This window comes from Ciconia boyciana, chromosome 7 (assembly GCF_034638445.1).
Source record: "Ciconia boyciana chromosome 7, ASM3463844v1, whole genome shotgun sequence".
Taxonomy (NCBI): domain Eukaryota; kingdom Metazoa; phylum Chordata; class Aves; order Ciconiiformes; family Ciconiidae; genus Ciconia; species Ciconia boyciana.
The window spans coordinates 57,420,976-57,442,691 of record NC_132940.1 but is presented as its reverse complement, the minus strand read 5'-3'; the positions used below and the strand labels follow the sequence as shown (position 1 = coordinate 57,442,691).

The 21,716-nt window shown below is 41.4% G+C and overlaps 1 protein-coding gene across 1 annotated transcript in view; it reads right to left on the bottom strand.

The window, feature by feature from the left end:
- Nucleotides 1–21,716, bottom strand: part of MCF2L2 (MCF.2 cell line derived transforming sequence-like 2) — a 164,606-nt gene that overhangs the window by 12,820 nt on the left and 130,070 nt on the right. The window contains exons 22-26 of the mRNA XM_072867200.1: nt 17,826–18,047; nt 16,384–16,476; nt 15,866–15,944; nt 12,527–12,599; nt 9,229–9,338 (exon numbers count right to left, since the gene is read on the bottom strand). Of these exons, the coding sequence (XP_072723301.1) occupies nt 9,229–9,338; nt 12,527–12,599; nt 15,866–15,944; nt 16,384–16,476; nt 17,826–18,047 (577 nt within the window). The remainder of the gene's footprint in view (nt 1–9,228; nt 9,339–12,526; nt 12,600–15,865; nt 15,945–16,383; nt 16,477–17,825; nt 18,048–21,716) is intronic.

The following is a 21,716-nucleotide window of genomic DNA, read 5'->3' as shown; positions in this document are numbered from 1 at the left end:
ACATCCTTCCTCTGCCAATAAACCCCACCGCGCTATGATTTCATGACACCCTGAAAGTAGGTCATTTCATAGAATCATAGAATCATTTAGGTTGGAAAAGACCTTTAAGATCATCAAGCCCAACCGTTCAGATGCCTGTTGCTTCATTGCACAGTCAAGGATACGGTTCATATCCTTCAGAACTATTCAGAATGCACTACATCAAGTACTGTGCAACTTTCTTCCTGACAAATATATAGCAAAGATTTTTATACAAATTAATTCAGCCATTTTTCCTTCTATTTTGGTTTGTGAATTGCCCCGCAAATCTTAAACTTGCAAATCAGTTCCTCCACTTCATTCCAGGAACTGCCAAAAGACAATATATTCAGAATTTGATGTAAGACCATATGTTCTGTTTTCAAAAGTAACTAACTCTGACGTGTAGGCATAGGTGCCTACAATCCTACCAATTTTCAACACAACCAGCTTGCCCAAATGCATGGGTTGCTTTTGAGTTTAAATGTAGGCACTAGTGCAATAACTTAAATTTTGTAAAAGTGCCTTTTCTCAAAATAATTACAGCTCAAAAATAAAATTTTCTTAAGTTCCCACAGGAAATGCATAGAGTTCAGTGCATTCTGGGCCCTAGCTCCCTCACATATGTCTGAAAAATTTCCTTGCAATCATAATTTCTAATCAAAACTGTGATTATGCTACATATTCTTAAAACTGGCATCTATTGCTGCTCCTTTTTTGGCTTGATTTCAGGCTTTCTTACCATCTGATGTCTACTACACAATGAAGAGATTCTCTCCTTCTTGAAAGCAAAAATCCTAAACAGCTTTAAGGAAATGGAGAAATAATTTCTATTGAATTTCAGTTAATCCAAACCAGGGAGAAATTGGAAACCTAACCTCACATCAGCCAAAAATTAAGCCAGTTTCCATGGAAACCAGCACCACTCTCTGAAGCCTATTATGGAGAAATTGAGAAGAGTCATTATATATGCTGGCAGCACACCTTGATATACATTCAAAATGTCTTGGCCTGTCTCCCTGCAGGTGTTATACTGGTCCTGACTCTTCTTCTACTGGAACCTCCTGTATTTATAAAAATTGAGCCTGAGGTACTCACTCTGTGAACAGCATTTGGCAGTAAATGTATCAGTCAGCAGGAAGGGAGAAGGGTAGCTAAGCAAGCAGCATGACAGTACCTTTGGTCACAGCAGAAGCATTAACTGTGGTGTTGATGGAGGAGGCTAGGGAAAAGCGACGGGTAACTTCTCTTTCCTTAGATTCTGGATCTGGGAGAATAGACAGATGCAATGCAGGGCAGGGTTAGAGGTTAATAAACACTGAGGGTAAAAGATGTCCAAAGCAAAGCAGCAGCCGGAAAAGGGTAAATAAAAGGTAGGTTGCTCCTCTAAAATAGCCAGGAAAAATACCCTCAACAAAGTGAATAGCACAGAAGAGAGTTTATATGAATGTATTTTTTCAAAGCAATTCCAATTGCACCAATTTTAATACTTCAGAAGGGAGACTTATGCCAATTAATATTTTAGCAACCAGCTAGTCTAAGTACAGCTACAAAGCACAGAAAGATGAGCATGATGGTTAGAATGGTGGGTGTGTCTACAGATGAGGTTTGGATTATTTTAGACACCGAACTGCTTGTTCTGTGGTGACTGACCTGAAATACACTGAAAAACAAACATGAATGGTTTGGAGTTCACATTTGTCGTTTGTAGCAGTTAACTGTGTGAATGCCTGAAAACGTTCTCTGGGCCTCCATCCTTACTGCTGCAAATCAGCTTGGAGAAAGTGAAGACAACAGAGCTTTTTTTTGTTTACTCCAATTAGGATCCTGCCTTTTCTCAAAGCCCGCTCAGGAATGAAAACACAACTTCCTCAGATTTCACTGTGAGATGTGAGCAGCATTTTTGACTCAAAATATTTCATAAACAGATCAGAGGTATAAATGGACTAACTATCTGCTAGCTTCAGAGAACACATGATGTTTCAAAACATGTCAAAGTCATTACGCAGCTCTTCAGAGATTGTATCTACACATCTACAAGCACATCAATATACTTCTTGCACCTACCAACTACAGCAGCACCACTTGGGAGAAAATGTTGCTTGCTTACAAATATTTCAGGATTAACTTTTTAGTTTCTTTTGCTGAAAACACTCTAAGCACATGTGCTGCATTACTCAAGTGAGTATTTCCATTGAGACATGAGTAAAGCTGTTCATATGCCTCATATCTCAGTTTCAGGAAGATACTTGAACACTTAACTCTACCAGGACACAACCTCCATTGAAAATGGTATTACAAATGGTATTACTTATATGCTTTGCTGAATCTTAGCCCAGATGTTCCCAGATGGTGCCTGTGATTCAGAGGGACTTTTCTATTCCAGTTGTCTCCTTTCTCTTGTCCTGTCTGTCTTCTTTTCTCCCCCCCCCCCCCCCGTGCTTAACTGGCATACAGCACTGGAGTAAAATAAGTTTCAGGTGATTTTATATTTCAGGTTTAAATATCCTGTGCAGAACTATACTACTGTGAAGATGTCCTTGCCAGGGATCTTAAAATTCTCTTTCCCATTCCTCATCTTCACGTTTCCTTATTTTAATGTTCAGTCACACAACAATTCTCTTTACTTTGTTTTTACTATATTTCTGCCTAGTAAATGTCACAATCGCTGTATGTTTCCAGTGGAGCAGAAATTAGCGTGACTGGTTGAACTGCAATTCCTATAATGTTTTATTATGCCAAAACATCAGGAAACCATATTAGCTCCTTAAAATCTCAGTGCAATTTTAACTGTAGATTGGCTACTGTAAAAAGACTGTAAATTCTGTATCTGCCAATGCACTTCCTTATCAATTTACTCATAAAAGCACATATATTCAAGTACCTCCTTATCCACACCTCCTAAAAGGCTGAAGAAAAATGAGAGGTTAAACTCTGCTCTCAGTGATAATTACAATGGAATGACTCCACATTTAGACTGCTGTAACTGCCCTTATTAAAATACAAAGAAAATTTCACTTTATAACTATGGTGTTGGGCTACATTTACACCACATCATGCAGCTCTTAGAGACCCTGTGCCAGCTCCAAGGAATATGAGCTTGGCTCTGCAAACCAGGACAGCTAATGCCAACCCAGGGCGGGGAGATGCAGCGTGCTACCAGTGTGGGCTTTCACACACTTTGGTGTCAGTTCTGGTCTGACTGCCTTGGGTTCTTTGCACTGACAGAGAGCAGGATGGTAACGTTTTTCCTCCAGACACCAGCATTTCTTTGGCCAAAACACCAAGGTGCTTATATACAACGTTTTCTACTCCATCATATCCAGCCTGGGCAGACAGTTCAGCAATGCTTTTGAGCATCCGTGCTCCACTGCCAGTTGATATCTATCAGTCAAGCAACCTTGTTTTCCCCCTAGTTAGTCTTGTTATTTTATTGTTTAATCCTTCCCTTTTATGTGTTCTGCACATGAACAGACACAGTGGGTCTGAACCAAAGTATGCTCAGCTCAGTATGCCACCTCCTGCCATGGCCAGTAACAAATCCTTAGACGAAGGGGCAAGAGCTCGTGTTGCAGTAGCTTCCCTGTTACCTTCTCACAGCTTCTGATCTGCCTTAACAGCCAGTCCTTATAGTGCTAACACAGCTTTGCATCATCACTGCCTACAGAAATGACCACACTCTGCAAATCATCCAGGCTATTTGCCGACTGGTTTCCTCTAGGCCAGGACCTCTAGGCCAGGACCAGATTAGCAACTGAACAGCATGAGAAAGTGAAATGGGACTTTGTGTAATGGAGGTGCTTCGCAGGACTCTCAAGTGACCAGACCCAGCAAGTCTTTGAGCTGAGAGTGCCTACAGCTTAGGGGGTATGAACTCTTCTGAACTGTGTTTTGCTGTCTGGAACATGGAATGACTGAATAAAATGCAAGATGTTTCACATGACAAGAAAAATACAGATAAAAGAGCAGAAGAGGCCCAAACCAAAACTGCAGATCCAAACTCACCCGAATTACTGCATTTCTGAAATCTGTATTTTGTAATTGATTTCCCCAAGTCATAGGATCTGAAAACCACTCCCTTTTTTGTATTCAGAACATTGAACTGGTTTGTCCATCTTGGATCTTACTACCAAGTGCAGCCTTAACCTTGCAGCCAGAATCTTATGGCTGCTCTGGATCTTGGTGTATTCTCATCTACTTTATAACATTGTAATTTTTATTCTTTCATCTTGCTTCTTCCTCCTTTGATGATCACCCTCTCCATCACTGGACACTAACCCTTTGTCGCACAGAAGAAATATAATTTATCAGAACAGGAAAAAGGTCATATAATAACAATAAAAAGAGTAATTACACTATCTTTTCAGAAAGTAATTGCAAATAGTCATTCAATTTAATTTCTATTCACATTTCTTTCTTTCCTCTAAAGTCTCTTTCTTGTATAGCCATCACAGGAACATGCAGTGCTCTCTACTCATGGATATTAAGTCTCTTCTAAAAATTTATGCACACAGACTCAGAACACACCATTTTACAGTGTCATATAACATAATTAAGTAGAAATGGCAATAAACCCCAGATCTTCTGAATTCCGCTTGCTCAGTGTAACCACTAGGCCATGGCTGAGCAACATTTGAAAAAATAAAGAGGTCCAACCAATGAACAATTTAACACATAAAAACCTCATGTAGTACAACACAATGATACTCTTCCCTTCAAGCCAGTAAACTGCTGAACGAAGTTAGGTTGGTGGTTTAAAACATGTTCACACTTTGGTCCTTGAGAGAAACTGGAAATAAACATTATTTGCACTGTGCACCAGTAAAAGATCCAACCACTAAACTCAAAGGTTGCCTTGCCGATACTGCCGAGAAGAGGAGCCATATGTGTGTATCAGACAGGAGCATTTTGGTGAGATGCGGCAGCACTTTAGGAAATAGTGATGGATGGCACTATGGGATGGAGAGAACATTGTGGGAGTGCAGGAGACAGATGGCCAGAGACCAAATGCTGCATGGGGTGATTTTACCTTTGGGTGGAGCTCTGCGGTTGGAAAGACCTTGCAATGTGAATCGCTTTCTAGCAAGCGCTGTGCGCTCAAGGTTAAGGCTGGTGGAAGCATCAACTAGGAGAGAGAGGGAAAGGGAAGAGAAATAAGGAAGGAAGGGTCAGCTGTTCAGCTTATGGGAAAGGAAAGGTTAGCACTGGATGACAACTTAAAATAAATAAATAAATTTTGATTCAGTTCAAGCCTGAGCAAGAGCTAATCAATTAGAAAGATGACATGAGGTCAGGGTGATTAAACCAGCTGAGCCAAACAGAGCCCCTGGGTTGAATTTGGCTCACTGAGTTTTAATGGAGAACAACAAAACAAAACCAAAGAAAAATAGGTGAAGGGATGTAGCTCTCATCAAAGGAAAATACAGTTTAGCAGCAAGCTCATTAAAAAGGATCTAGTGCCTTTTACTATGAAAACACATAATTGTGGTTGGAACAGCAAGGGAGAAATAAGAGAAGAAGCCTTGCAGTGCAGGACACATACAGATAGCAAGTATTGCGAGCAGTCCCACTTCTGCTATCCAGTACTAGCACTGAAAAGTCTGCCATCATTAGCCCTGTGGCTGATACGCTCTCAGCCTTACCTGCTGAAGTCTTTCTAACAGCCTCCGAAGCTGGCATACAGTCATGCATTTGATCTCATGATTTGCTGGGATATAAGGAGTGCCATGCCAGCAAAGCTTATTTGCCAGGCTCCTACATGAATGAGCCAGCCATGCCGCCTGACAGTCGCCTTTATAGAGATAAGTCACAGACGGATCTAGGTCCTGAGACTCTGGGTTTGAAAGATACTCAGTTACTCGCATTGCAGACAAGAGGTGGACCTAGATCAAACCCCCAGATCCATGCGTTCCTGCCAAATTCTGCATCTGCCCCTTTCTTTGTGTGGGCAGGTAGCACACAGAAGATTTACGGCAAAGGAGCAGGAGAAAAGCCATGTGTTGGCTGCCTGGTTCTCTGCCATAGGATTTAACCACTAGCTTTCTCCTCTTCCTTATTTCATACACTGCCAAGTGAAAATCATTAGAGGCACAAATGAAGACCAGAAGTACAAAGGGAACATGAAGAGACAGTGAATCCACAGTGATGGACAAGCAACAGACAGACAAGCTGTGCTTCCAAAGGGAAGTGCATCCCATCACTTCCTGATTTGCAGCCAAGATAATCCAGGATCCGAGGTGCCTACATGCATAGGTGGGTGCGAGGTGAACAGATTTTAACAATACAGAAGTATTATGTCAGTGCAGTTCAGCTCCTTCCAGACAGTGGCCTGATGCCAGCTTTGGGCCAGGCAGGTGCATCTGGTGAGGAACTGCTGCCGAGCGGCGTTTCAGCTGTGGAGCTGCCCACAGGTTCACTGGGAAGTGTTTGACTTTCAGACTGCCTGTGTTGGCCTAAAAGCCATTCCCTGCCATGGCTGCTCCCACTGTCAGGCAATCTTTGTAAAGATACTGTAGCTTATAAAGAATCCAGAAATTGATATATAAAATATATTTACTTTCTGTTTGCGTAGAGAAAAAAAAAACCATCGTATTTGATTATCACAGACTCATGCAGCAAGTACAACAATGCATGTGTATAGGGGGAAGGTTTATATGCTAGTTCTTCAGCTATGCAATTACACCACTTCACTGATAGACCTCTTAGGTTTTCACAAGTCCTCACAGCTTCCTAGCACCAGCCAATCATTAAAGACTGGTCTCTAAAGACACGTTGTCTCCACTTGAGTTATTTCAAACCTTTTCCTTCATTCTGCAGGTATATCAAATAACCCCGGAAACCATTTCCAAACATAATAAGGACTAGGTCCTGATGGGCAACAGGTTGAACATGAGCCCGCAATGCATACTTATGGCAAAGTAGGACAACAGCATCCTGGGCTGCATTAGGCAGAGCCTTGCCAGGAGGTCTGGGGAGGTGATACTTCCCCTCTACTCAGCACAACTGAGACAAACCTAGAGTGCTGCGACCTGTCCTGGGCTTCCCAGTACAAGAGAGACATGGACATACTTGAGTGAATCCAGCAAAAGGCCATGAAGAGGATTAAGGGATTGCAGTAGCTGACATGAGGAGAGAGTGGGAGTGCGGGGATTGTTCATCTTGAAGAAGAAAAGGCTCAGGGGGTCTTATCAACGTATATAAATTCCTGATGGGAGCAAGTAAAGAAGATGGAGCCAGATGCTTGTCAGTGGAGCCCAGTGACAGGATGAGAGGCAATGGGCACAAATTGACATACGGGAAATTCCATTTAAAAGTAGTAAAAAACTTTTTTTACTGTGAAGGTGGTTAAAGACTGGGACATTGTCCCCAGGGTGGTTGTGGAGTCTCCACCCTTGGAGATATTCAGAACCCAACTGGACATGGCCCTGAGCAACTTGCTCCAATTGACCCTGCTTTGAGCAGGGCGGTTAGACTAGGTGGTCTCCAGAGGTTCCTGCAGGACTCGGCTCCCGTATAGCTTCAAGTCAGTGAATCTACCAACCAGGTCCGCACAAAATGCTGTTTTATATATAGATAACTCAATCACAGGCACTTATCGATAAGAATAATGAAACTGAAATAGCTTGCCAATAGCGGCCTCCCCGTACTATAAAAAGAAACCAATATTTAAAAATAATCTGCGTTCAGATGAACCACATAGCTATTGGGAGTATTACAGTCAGTAGGTGGCACAAAAGAGACAGTTTTGGCAGAGAACCAGGCTCCGTGCTGCTCGCGTCCTGCAGACCAGCACAGCCACGCCCTCCCCAGGGGGCTGCAGCACCATTCCTCTGCACCTTTGAAAGCAGGACCTAACCGTACGTTTCTAAGAGGAGTTCAGCCCCTGCGGAGTCCCAGCTGGGGGCTCTGGGGCCTCGCCGGGACACCAAGCTGCGGCGGGACGCCCGGAGCCGGCGAGCCGTGCGGCTGGCTCTGCGCAGCGCGCCGTGCAGCGCGGCCGGCACCCGCACCCCCTGCACCCCCGAGCGAAGCGGCTGCTGCTGGGCCCTGCGGGAGCAGCCCCGTACCGCAGGGTGGGGAGGCTCTCGGCTGAGCTAGCAGGAGTTACAGCGAGAGCCCTGAAGGAGCTGGGCATGGGAAAGCAGAAGAATGGAAGTCAGCATATAGGGTGATCCCAGTTCCCACGCTCTTGTGTACGTCGGACCAGTCGAGAAACGCCAACAGTTTTCCTGGAAATTTTTTTAAAAGCAGGGTTTAGGAATTTCAAATGAAAGACTGCTTTTCCACTTTTTTTGTTTAAAAACAAATAATCTTTTTTTAAAAGAAATTTTTACTGAAACAGGTTTTTAATTAATAAAATTTGATTTTTTAAATGAAGAATCCATAAATTGCTCCCCAGAATGAAAACTTACTGCAATGAAAAAATCTTTTGGTGAATAGCCTATTTTTCAAAGAAGAAAAAATCAACATTTTTTTACCATCTCTATTTATAAAGGGGCCTGCTGTTACTTTAAGTCTGATTTGGACATTCATCTCTTAAAACCTCGCAATTTTCTTTTTTTATGTTATTAGAAAAGTCATTGCTTTAACATTTCAACATACTACCTAAAAAATAAACTGATGTTGAAAGATTTTCTGTTCCTGCTACTGCCAGATGACATCCAGTTTCTTTTTAGTGTTCATTCTAACCTACATTGTAGAGAATACATCTATTGTATTTATGGCCTCAAATAATGGAGGGACTTTCAGTGATCGCATGTGCGTTTATTTACTATACACTTGAGGGGAACCTAGAGGAGGAAAAAAAAATCTCTTTGACATAAAGCAAGGAAATTTGTTAGCAAAGTCCATTGGCAATGTTAAAATTAAATTAGAATAGAAATAGACTAAAATATAAACCAACTGAGCCAGGATATAGAAGGTTAAAATACACATACTATCCCCCCAAAATTCTATTTTTAAAAAACACAAGTTGAATAAAGAGCGCTGTGATGCATCAAAACTCAGACTTAAAAAATCCTTAACTGGTAACACTTTTTGGTGTTCAAGAAGTTTCACGGCACAGTCGCTTAGCTTTGTAGCATTGGGGTTTTTTGATGTTTGATTTAAACAACATACATTTAAAGTATCCTCATCAAACTCTAGAAATGAGTGTGCAAAAATAAAAATATTACCGTGTGGAAGCAGAAAGCTCTGTGTCAGAACTCCTACCTCTCTTTTGTCTGGAGCTGGGACTGGAATTCCTGTTTTTATTGTTAGACGCTTCCACGTTTGATGTCTCAGATTTGTTTTCATATATACTTGATGACTTTCTGCTATACCTTTGGACAAAAGAAATACAAAAATAGTTACATTCCTGCTTAATACCTAACAGAGCACTAAGGATTCTTTCTTACCCTCAGAAGTGGAAGCCTAAGGAATAAAAGGCAGGTTTTAAAATTGTGTGCGCTATAAATTCTGCATCTGTGTAGGCAGATATGGTGGAAAGAGCCATTCTAGCCCCCTCCTCCTTTCCACACCACACAGTAAGGGATGTCCTTAGTGAGAGCTGAGAAGGGAAAAATGGAGGAACAAACTGGTTAAGTCTGCACAAGCTCTTTTTGCAAGTCCAACAGATTTGGAAGGAAGGGGTAGGAAACCAGGTTAGAAAAGAGGACCCCAGTTTTCTATCCTTTGCAGCATATTTGACTCTGGAAGAGAAATGGGTACTGAATGGTCACGTAGCGGTCATGCCATGCGTAGAGGAACATATGGATTTCACTGGCTCCAGGATCTCGCAACTTCTGCTTCTTCTGGTCTTTGAAAATGTGAATCCAAGTGGGATATCCCTGTCTACAGCTAAACTACAGATGAGGGGATCCATCTTGCCAGATTTGCACAGGTACTGGCCTTGCTGTCTGTAATGGGAATGACCCCCCTACCCCAGGTTTGTAGGGCTTTCGAGCTGCAAGATCTTCTCATGGTTCTTATCCTCATTGTTTTGCAAATGTGTGGTGGTTTAATTTGAGTTTTTGACTGTTATCCTTGGCAGACTGAATGTTCCACACATTTCATTATATCTACACACCTGAAATACTCTTTCCCAAAATGCTCATTATTAACATGTATCAGCAATTACATTGCTGTTTACAGTTAACAGATGAACTGTTCATATGGTTTGTCTTGCTGTAAGGGAAGGTCCAAGGTATCATTAAAAACTTAAAAACATTTGGAATACTAGAGATCTGTGAATAACTTTTGTAACTACAAGGCAGCCTGGGACTCATTGCTTTGTATTTGAACCTCTGACCTGTTTTTGATGGAACCTTAACAGAGGTCTCTGTTACTCCTGTACTAAATCAAAATGTGATTTTGCAGCCTGATGTCAGGTACAAAGTGGGGCTTAAAATAAATATGGGAACAAATCCAAAGCACACTCATATTTCCTTATTCTTTTTTCTCTGTTCCTTCCCAGCTAGGCTGAGATAACTGTGAAACATGCAGCTGACAGAGTTAAAGATTTACAGCTGTGAGAAAGACACCAAGAAAACACACGAGCTTCTCTGAAACAGTATCTGCAGTAAAATTCCAAGTGTTTGTGTGTATCTATGTGCACAGGATATTTTTACATGGATGTATGACTGAATCAGTCATTTCCAAGAAAGCAGATAGTTAAGCAGTTAGAACAATAGTCTATTTAAGTTTCATATGTTTAAACAGATTAGAAAACAATAAAAAGGGATCATTTCATTATCACTGAAAGGCAGCAGTCATCCCTTGAGAGAGATACAGCAGCAATAGATACCACAGGGCATCTCATTTTAGGATTAAAACTGAAACTTTGGGGAAGAATTTACAGAGAGAGAATTTAAATAGATTGAACAGGACTTAGGGACATTCAATAACTGCCTGTATTAAGGGCACTGGCTGTGTCTCTTTTGGAGACACCTCAGCTCCAGTCCTGAGTCAGCCCAGCCCTGCCTTATCTCATGGAATTGCAGCCCCAAGTGCTGCGATGGCATATAAACAAGTAAAGGAGATAGTCTTTGTCATTGAATGGATATAGCTCGGGGATGGGAGAGTGTCCTGCAAACAGATTTCCCCATATCACAGTACAGGTTTGACAATTCACAATAAACAGTAGAGTCACTGTTACACATGGGCAACCCAGGAGAGGGTGTCTATTGGCTAGATAAATCCTCAGTAATTAATTAGCCTCCAACCACTGGCAGAGCACCGATGATACTGGTTGCTCTTCAGCTAATACTATCTATCACTGGCTTACTTATAGTACCTTTCACAACTGGGACTGCTTAGTCATTTCAGTCATAAACACAGACTATGCCTATGTGGGTGGCTATCACAAAGTCTAGCTTCTTCCTCCTTCTCCTTGCCTCCACCCAGCATCCCAAAACAGGCTGCAGAAGAGGCTTCACAGTCTGAGAATTCTGGATCCACTATTTCACATCGGCCAGTGCAAAGCCACCTCACGCTGCAATTCCCCTATCCTTGCTTCTCTCCGAGACACATATTACAGAGGATCAAGGTGGCCTCAGTTTATAATAGCCAATAGGACACTCTGTATTTTTGTTCCATTTATGAAAGCCCAGGGCTTTGTTCTTTCATGAAGACTTCCCATATTCTTCCTGACCCTATAATAACCCAGCATTTGGAGCAGAAGCATCTAACCTCTCCTTCTCTGGCATAGGTGGCAGAGTGAGGACAACAAGCACTTCATTTTTTCCTTTGGTTTAATCCACTCTAGGTCACATAGCTAATCACATGGCCTTTCTTCCTCGAGTTAATTAATTTTCTGTTGACAAATTTTGTCTATAATTTCTGCTCTGAAAATTCTCACTTTAAGAGCCTTATAAGAGGGATATACATCTGGATTGATTTGAAACGTTTTTGTGATTGCATTTCATATTTCACTGGAGTAATTTTCTCCTATCCCCAAGGTGGTCTTGCTGAAAGATTTTCACCCTTAAACCTTCTCAGCTTAAACCTTAAACAAAGCAAATGTAACCAAGCCTAGAGAAAATATGGTGCAGGATTAACAGCACTGCATCTGTTTAAAATTTCTTGCATCAAGTTGTACAACTCTCAAAGGCTGGCTGTGTTACCTGGGATCTCTTGGTTTCATTGATCCTGCTAAAATTTTACAGTGATATCCCATGCCAGCTTGCATTAAACTTGCCCAGCAATTGGGTCATTTCAGAAATTTGCTGACAGCTCCATTTAACATCCTGGAAATGTTCCAGTACATTTTGTCTAAGCTTGAGTTAATCCAGAGCATATGGTTCTTTTGCAAAACCAAATTATCATCTTTGAAATGCATTCTGCATTGTGATTTTTAGTTTCCCCATGAGCAAAACCTTTATCTGCATTTACATGTCTTTAAAGAATTTGAAGACAATCAAGTAAGTTCATACACAGGAAGCTAAACACAGAAAGCTAAGAATTTATGTACTGCAAAAGCACAAAGGCAAGACAAAACATGGCCCTGATATGCCATGATAGCTGTGGTTACCTGCTTGCATTGGAGGAATCCATTGGTGCATGGTATACACTCTCGGTGATTCTTTGGTGCAGTTGACTCGCTTCTGTTAGAGAAAAAGTAAAAAGAAATTTCTCCAAATTGTATTAAGTTGCTTCCTTGTTTGCATAGAAGGTGGGAGAAAGAGAGAGAAATGGGAGATATTTTGACTGCTGCTGCAATCAAAATGGAATACTCGTACTTGAAGAGAAAGGCATATGATGATCTTAAAGGCTGAAAACTTAGCTCACCCAAACAGCTCTTCTACCCATATTTTTTCCGTGCAGAAGAAATTTTTTCCCCTGCCACCTTCTCTTTCCTCTGTACCTCTTCCTAGCTCACTGCACAACTTGGATCTAGGGAATGGACGTATTGGCATTTTTCCCAGAATACAATGCAAGTTTTGTGGCTCACAGCTTTTTCTGGATTTAGCAACACATGTACATCAGTCCTTTTGCACACACAGCCATCTAGTAGAAAATATCCCCATCCCTCTGAAGAATACTTTTGCTCAGCATCCTGGACAAACAGCAATAATACAATGTTATTCAGATGCCATTTGTTCACTCTTTTTGCATAGCTGCAAGGTAGCAACAGACTCATTTGTGCATATGTCCAGTAACTGCTGAGTGGAGAAAAATGATAAGAAAGATGCTGAGAACCTGGTTTTCAGGGCCAGGGAAGTCAGACACTGAGAAGTGAGGAGGCAATGGAAGAAGCTACTTTCAGACTCTCAGATTGATGAGATCCTGGGGCTATTTCACTCTGGAAGAAGATGAAGCTCCAGTCAATGAAAGGAGAACAGACAAAGGGACAGGGGCAGCACTGGAAGATTAAACTTAACAAAGTCTTTTATGGGTGGGAATGCTGGGAGAAAGGAGCACTCTGAGTGGGGACTCAGAAATAGCTCCATTCCTGGTTTTGGCAACTGATTCACAGCCTTGCACAAATCTCTTAAGCTGCATCGGTAATTCCTTTGTCTGCAAGAGACAATTACACTCTTTGGGATTGACAGATCAAGGTGTTACCCAAAGCCTTGTTAGCATTCCATGCTCACTGCAGTATACAATAGGGGTTGTATATACACTAAGTGTTTGAACACTAATGACTCATATGTTAAACTGTTTATCACGTACCTTTGGCCACCTTCTTTGCCCTTTATTCACTCATTCATCTCAGCTGGTTCCTTCCAACATTCCAGCCCCGTGTGCAACTCCTAACAACAGTCATTAAAAACAGCCCAGACAAACAAATGTCTCCCTCTTCCTTCCCTCATTACAACGCACAGTTGGAGAAATATCCAGTCTTGGATTAAGCATGAATTAAGGGCTTTTCTTTCATGAGTCCTTGGAAATAGAAACAACTGTTTAAAACCACAGGACAAAGCATTTGCTTCCTGCCATCAGTATTGTAATAGGGGCTTTGATTCATATGATCATTTGGGAAAAGGCAATGGGAAGAGTTGCAATAGCATATAAGATACAATTTCTGCCCCCGGCTGCTGTTCTGCTGGATTCACAATGAAGGAAAGCTTGACTTTGCTCATAGAGTAGGATGAAAGTCATCCTTGGATGTTCTCAAGACCAGACTGGATGAAGTCTTGAGTAACCTGGTTTGACCAATAACTGCCTCTGCTTTGAGCAAGAGGTTGGACTATGATGTCCTGAGGTCCCTTGAAACCTGAAATATTCTAGGATCCTATGATCTTAAGACAAAACAATAAAGAATATCAAAATATGAAAGTTTTCAAAAACTTTCAGTCTTGATTCCTGCATAGTTTTCTCTGGAAAATGCATAGTAACTCTAGCATATAGGTTTTGTATGCTACAGAGATTTCACAAATCTCTAGGTGACTCATCTGGGTGACATACAAGCTTCATTCTCTTTGCCTAGAAACACCCATGGAGGATTAGCACTCTATCCTATTAAACACATACATTTTCTCCATAAGCTACTCTTCTGTGGTAGCCTAAGTAAAGCCAGCTTTTATACTTCCGAAGTAAATATTACAAGCCATATCAGAGAGTCCCTAGATCAAGTCTTGAAACTGCACTGATAAGAATCTTGAGTTCTTCCCTCAGCATGGAAATTGACTGACCACAGTGAAATTCAGAATAAATAGGAGAAAGGATGAAGACAAGAATAGTAACAAAAGACCTGAGTAGTAAGTGTTGTAAGTAAGGATATTGTTAAGGGTTGAAGGATATTGTTAAGGGTTGGATTAAATTGCTGAGGCTAATGTGCATAGTTGTTTCCCTCCACTTAAGGAGGCTGTAAGAACTCATTGTCTTTGTGAAACAGACAATTAAAATAAAGGTGACCTCTAAAGTTAAAGCACAGGCACAGGTTTCCACCTAGGACAAAGTCTGCTTAGGAATCCGAAGGATGTGGGTGGAGAGGCTTTGCTTGCATTGCTTTAAAGAGGTGTGTGTATGAGAGAAGCAGAAAATGACAAGTTAAGGTGAGAAGCAATGCCAGGGCCCAGGAAAATTCTGTATTGGACACAGCTATGTTTTTTTGTCTTAAGAGAGCCTGAAAAATGGCTTTTAGGACTCTGTACATTCTTGTTCATAAATAGAATAGTATCTCAGGTAGCTTTCATCACTATGTTCTCTTACTGTCTGGAATAACCTAACTGAATTTTGTCTGTTTGGGATTCAATATCTTACATAAAAAAGGGTGTCATTGTTTTAGGTACTTATGAGGCTTCAGTCATTCATGTATCGAGCATGTCACAAATCACCTTCATAGTGACATCTCTGTGAGAAAGGGAAATGTCATTAATCATGTTTTACAGGGAGGTCACTAAGATAAAAAGATGGGATAACTGACTGACATTTAAAACGTAAGGCAGGCGACCAGATTTAAAATAAAAACCCTCAAAACCCACACAAAGCAAAACAAACAATAAGATGGAGAGGAATCATTGCTGTGTCTGGTCATGTATGTGGAGGGAGACCTTTTGTGTCAGGTCTTGTGAGAAGGCACAGAGTGAAGACTGAGACCCCATCTCCTCACATGCTGATGTAAATGGATATTTCTAGGGTTGTGGCTTGAGAGGGAGAACAAAGGAAAATCATGTTTCTTGGACTACCTGTGAATGGAATAGTTATTCATGCCATTTCTAAAGTTCTAAGAAATTTTCTTTGATCAGGACAAGGGTTTAAATCCCAGCAATGCTGCAACCACCCAACTGATCCTCGCATAGAAGATCTGTTCTTGCTGATTTCACTGGTGGTACTGGACAGCACTGTAACTCATCCCAGCTCCATGTTGTCACACACAGCTGCAGAGGGAAGGCAACATTACCAGATCTCGCTCTGTGTGTCCTACCTCTACACGCTTCCAGTTGTCCCGTCAGGACTTTGCGAATCTCTGAAATCCAGGTGTTTTTCAGCTCAACAGAAGATGCCTGAGAACACAAGGGGAAAAGGCAAAGCAGATCTAATTAAAGCACGTTGCCAATCCCTTGGCTGCACTGACCTACATTTGCTCTCAATTTTCCCAAGGAATAGAACACTGTGGCTAGCTTTGAGCAAAGCAGAGGATGGTCTTCAAGATGGAAAAGTTACCATGAATCTAAGGTAAGTTACCATGCATCTAAGGTCCTTGCTTTTCTGTCCAGCCTTCCAAGTAATTTTCCACTACTTTGTTTCCTCTTTTACCCAAAGTCATGACCATTTTCACAATGATAAATCGATAATTTCAGTGCCAACACAACAATGAAGCTTCCAATGGCTATTGTTTCTTGAGTGTACAGGACAGTCAAAGTCATGAAACTGAAAACTTTCTTAAAAACAATTCAACTGAAAGCAAGTACAGTCCTTGGAGAAAAAAAGAACTGTTGTTACCTGAATGATATAGACCTCTTCTCTGCCATTATACCAGATCTCAAACTTCTTGTTATCCCCTTTTACATTTTCTGTAATGCCCACAGTGCTCATCTGTTTCAAAATAGAAAAGAAGCAGATGGAATCTGGAAAATGTCAATAGCGTTTAAACTCTTTACCCTCTGAAAAGTGTTTTTAAAAAGCTGTTTTCACTTCTGCACCTTAGGGAGTCATTAAAAGTAAAATTCAGAACATGTTATTTCTCAACTTCTAATTTATCATTCGTCTTTTTGATTGCTATAGGAAAAAAAAATCAAGTGCTTAAAAGTAACATAAGCTAATGTCTTGAGCTTATCATCTTTGCTTTTTTTGCTTGAACTGTGGGTCAGTTTTCAACCCTATCCCATCCGCCTATACAAATTTTCAGTTTGAGGAAGATGGTATTTTCAACTTGCAATCATTGACCTGTTGAGGTGGGAGAGGAAGAGGGATGGAACAGGACTTTGTGAGATTTAATGACTCATCTGCAAATCCAGACAACACAGAAAATTCTATATAGTTTCAGGAAAATTAAAAAAAAGAGGTGAGCAAGGAGCTGAGTGCCTAACTAGGCAAGATGAACAAGGAACTGAAGAAAATAATTCTAGATTTCTTAAATGATAGATTGTTCACCACAATTTTGAAGTCCAGCTGCTGCTATACTTACCAGATTCCCATCTTCTTACTGTATTTGTTCATCCCCCTTGTTCTGATTTGCCTCAGCATTAGATTTGAAGATTTAAACAGCTTTGATTATGTCATGATTCCTGCTATCTCCACAGAAAGAAACTTCAAACATTTATATGTATTGGTTCACTCCTTGAACCAGGTTCTATTACAATTCCTGTCTGGTTACCCTATAATAAGTTTTCAGCATTACACTTGATAACCCATGTTAGTTGTCTTAAGTCACAAATGTCACACCAATGTGCTTAAAGGGAAAATTTGGCCTGCTAGTGAATCTCCTCTTAACAGAAAATGTCCTGACTCATATCTGGAAATGTCACTCTTGCAAATAAAAGGGCACTTTTACTGCACTGTGATTCATCTGTAGCTATTATTGTCACAGAATATATCTGCTCAACTGATATCAAGAGTAAAACTCGCAATAGAACTGCACTTGGAGGATGCTTATAGGCAGAACAATGAGAGATGCAGGTCCATTCAGTCTTGCTTCTCTTTATGGGACACTGGGCAAGAACACACAAGGTGCCCATTTGTATCAAGTTGCAAAACCAAGGTTCACGTCTGGAGTTGCAGGACATATGGCTGGGTCTGTCTCCAGATCAAAACTAAATGGGACCTTTCATTTACTCAGGGTTGCAAGATAGCTCCAGATATGTGTACCTTCTTCAAGTCTCCACATGAAAACATCTGAGAACACCAGATTTATTTCTCTCCCCCACCATTACCACATTTATTACCTTTAATGAATTTTTAAAGCTGTATGAAGCCGTCTTCTCATGGCCATCTGTGTTCTCCTCCCTTTTTTTGCAGAAAAGTAGCATCTTTGTATAGAGGAAGAGGTGTCTCTGCATCGGTTTGAATCTAGCCAAGTCCTTCACCTTGTTGTGCCCCTTCTTGTGGTCAGTCCACACATTGAAGGAACCTTGCATCAACAGCTTGCCAAGCTCACTGACATCCCCCTAGCAAGCAAGGAAAAGAGAAAGCCTACATCACGTTCAGACTAGGGTAATCCCAGGCACAGTTCTCTCCCCTACTGGTGTTTAAGCTTCCAGACAGAGGCCCATGCCTAGGCATCCCTTGTGTTGGACAGTGGACATGTTACAGCTGGAATCCCATCTGCACGTCTCCTTGCTAAACCTGTGTAGTTTCTTCATATAACCATTAACCCATTGTTCTCCATGTCCATAATTCCCAGTTTGTCTCCCCATTCATAGTTAGTGTCTAAGGTCTGTCTCAGGACCTCTTTGGATCTGACACACAGGCTGTCCCCTCTGATGACCTCAGAGGAAGCATCTTCTGACAAGAACTGGGTTTCAAGACTCCTGAATCCAAGGCTGTATGAAGGCCCAGTGCAGTCCAGATATCCAAGCCTTGGTTCTGAAAGATCTAGGTTCAGTTTCTGCTCTGCTAAGAGCTTCTTCTATCCCTGGGCAAAACCTTGAAAGATGCTTAGATGTCTGAAGACACAGACTGGTGCCTAGAGGCAGGTAGGTGTGTACGTAGGTGTGTAATTCCCTCCCACCGCAAAGTAGTCTTTAGAAGCTTTGCCAATAGTTTCTGAGCTCACCATCTGCAAACTATGCAATGGTTGGCAAACTATGGCCCCAAGGAGCCATAAAAGTACCTGAGGGAGAGTGAAACTAAGCAGGAATCAGACCTTTCCAAGTTAAAGCCCTTGTCTGCAGACCACTTATGGGTACATACTTCAACTGATATAAATGTTTGGCTCAGATGCCACCAGCACAAACATTTATAGCACAGTTCAGTACTAAAGAGTATAGCAATGCGTGGATAGAGGACATGGCAACATCTATATGATAACGGGCTTCAACAAATAATGATAAACATAATTATCCTAGCAGCAAGTTTTTCTAGGAGTGCTTTGTATAATAAGTTGAGGGAATAAGCTCGGTGCTTTATTAAAGTATTTATTTTCAACATTTGTATGTTCTGTTGATTATAAGGTGAAGATGTTGGCTCCAGGTGGTAATATCTGATTTCTTAAACTACAGATTGCAACCTGTTCTCCCTCTCACTCTCCATCCTCTACCCTAGAACCAACTGCAAAACTAGGGTTTGATTATGTACTTTTCCACTCCATATCAGGGTATTATTAGACTCTCCAAAGCATTCAACAATCCTCAGTAATTTCTGCAATTTCTCATCTTACATATTAGTATATAGAGTTGGATTTTTTATTTGTGCATACAGGACTGTGTGTTTGTATTTATATGTGAACACAGGTGTAAACTGCAAGCCTGTGAAAAGCATATTGATGAGATGTAAAGCTAAATAAAACAAATGAACATATTTTCTACATAGTTCTGACAACGGTGAGAGGCTCTTGTCGATATGGCACTGAGATCCAGAAGCTCAGTTCAACTCTTGTGATAGGTCAGTCTCTTCAGTCGTGGATCTAGGATTGGGATTATGGCAGGCGAAATGGGAGGCTACCACTGCAGAGAGAAAGAGGATGGACAGGGATGGCAGTCTGCAGCAATCCCACAAAAGACTTTGAATAGTAGCCCACAAGCCCTGGACTCTCTGTTCAGTGTGGGCAGCAAATAGAGAGGAGGACACTGTTTCTGGTAACTTGTACTAGTGGACAGCAATATTTTGTCCTAAAAGAAGTTTAGTTAAAATGGAGGATTTGATCACTATCTCAAATACAATTATTCCCTGTTAGAACAATACACTGCATTTCATGTTTATGGAAGATGAGAGATGCATATGAATGGCTTAAGTGCTGTATAACCCATGGACAAACTACCCAGGCCAGATTGTATACAAATGTTAGGATAACAGTAGGAAACATCTCAAAAACTTTGGCTCTCCAAGCTTTACTCTACTTTTTTTGTGGCTTTGCCTAAAAATAAAAAAAACCAAAACCAATCCCAAACTTACATGTTAGGAATTTCTTACACAAGAGTTCAGCTCCTCAAGTCTGCATGTGCACAGGTCCAAGAATCCTATGCAATTAGGAGAGTTCATCAGCTGCCACAAAACCTGCTTTTCTGCTGGCATAATACCCTTCTCTGAAAGGTGTTCTAGGCAAATATTTCTATCATGCCTGTGCGGGAAAGGCTCCACAAGATGGAGTGCGGTTTCATGAGCTATGGGGGGTGTTTATTTGGCATCACAGCTGAGCACCTGGGACAGGTGGAACAGGGAGAAGAAATTATTGGGTTCATCCTCTTTCACACTTTCACCCCATTTAATAATCATGTAACAAACCATCTCGGGAATGCTGTCAGCATCGGGCTACATAGCAGCCATGTTCCACTTTGTCATGTCTTTCGGTTCAGCTAACAAAGCAGAGGCAAAAATCTAGTCCTTGGAGCTACTATGGAAGGCTGGCAAATTCAAAAGTAGAAGCTGAAAAGGAACAGAAATGCTCTGTTGAATTCCTGAATACAAAACTACTCTGAGATTTGAAAGTAAGGAATAGGCAAAAGCATGACCTCAACATTCGTATGGATAGGAATCTGGATAGATCCCCTCTGCTCAGGATAATATGTTACCTTTCTTGGAGAAGCTCTTCTGCCCATCCCTTACAGAACTATTTAAAAACAAATTTTTGTAACATTGCTGTAACTACACACATTTAAACTGGGAAACACAGGAGGAAAGCTACCTTTCTCTTTGGGGATGAATCGGAAACAGCAGAAACTGGGGAAGTAAAAGATGTGCTGTATCCATGTGTTTCCCATGCCCATGGTGACTGGTCCAAGTCTGCAATAATAATATCCAGGCTTTAAAGAGTCTTTCTAAAATGAATCTCTGAGACACTCAGAATTAGCCATAATCAGAATGGTTTAGAGAAGCTTTCACAAGCTATTTCTCCTGACACCTAGAAGGCTGTAAAAGACTTACTACTGAAACCAAATTAAAAAAAAAACACACAGAGGAAAAATCCTATATTTCCTGCAAATACAAATGAAGACTTGATTGTTTCAAAAGAGAAACTGTTGAACATGTGTCCTGGTTTCAGCTGAGATAGAGTTAATTTTCTTTATAGTGGCTGGTATGGGGCTATGTTTTGGATTTGTGCTGAAAACAGTGTTGATAATACAGAGATGTTTTAGTTGTTGCTGCACTAGTCAAGGACTTTTCAGCTTCCCGTGCTCTGCCAGGTGCAGAAGAAGCTGGAAGGGGACACAGCCAGGATAGTTGATCCAAACTGACCAAAGGGCTATTCCATACCACATGACGTCATGCTCAGTATATAAAGCTGGGGAAGAAGAAGGAAGGGGGGGACATTTGGAGTGATGGCGTTTGTCTTCCCAAGTAACCACTACGCATGATGGAGCCCTGCTTTCCTGGAGGTGGCTGAACACCTGCCTGCCCATGGGAAGTAGTGAATGAATTCCTTGCTTTGCTTCGCTTGCGTGCGTGGCTTTTGCTTTACCTATTAAACCGTTTTTATCTCAACCCTCAAGTTTTCTTACTTTTACTCTTCCGATTCTCTCCCCCATCCCACTGGGGGGGAGTGAGCGAGAGGCTGCGTGGTGCTTAGTTCCTGGCTGGGGCTAAACCACGACAACATGGTAACATGTTCAGCAATGTGCAAGTTACCAGTTTGTGCAGCAGTTGCTGGAAACCCCAGGAGGAGCCAGCAGGCTGTCACT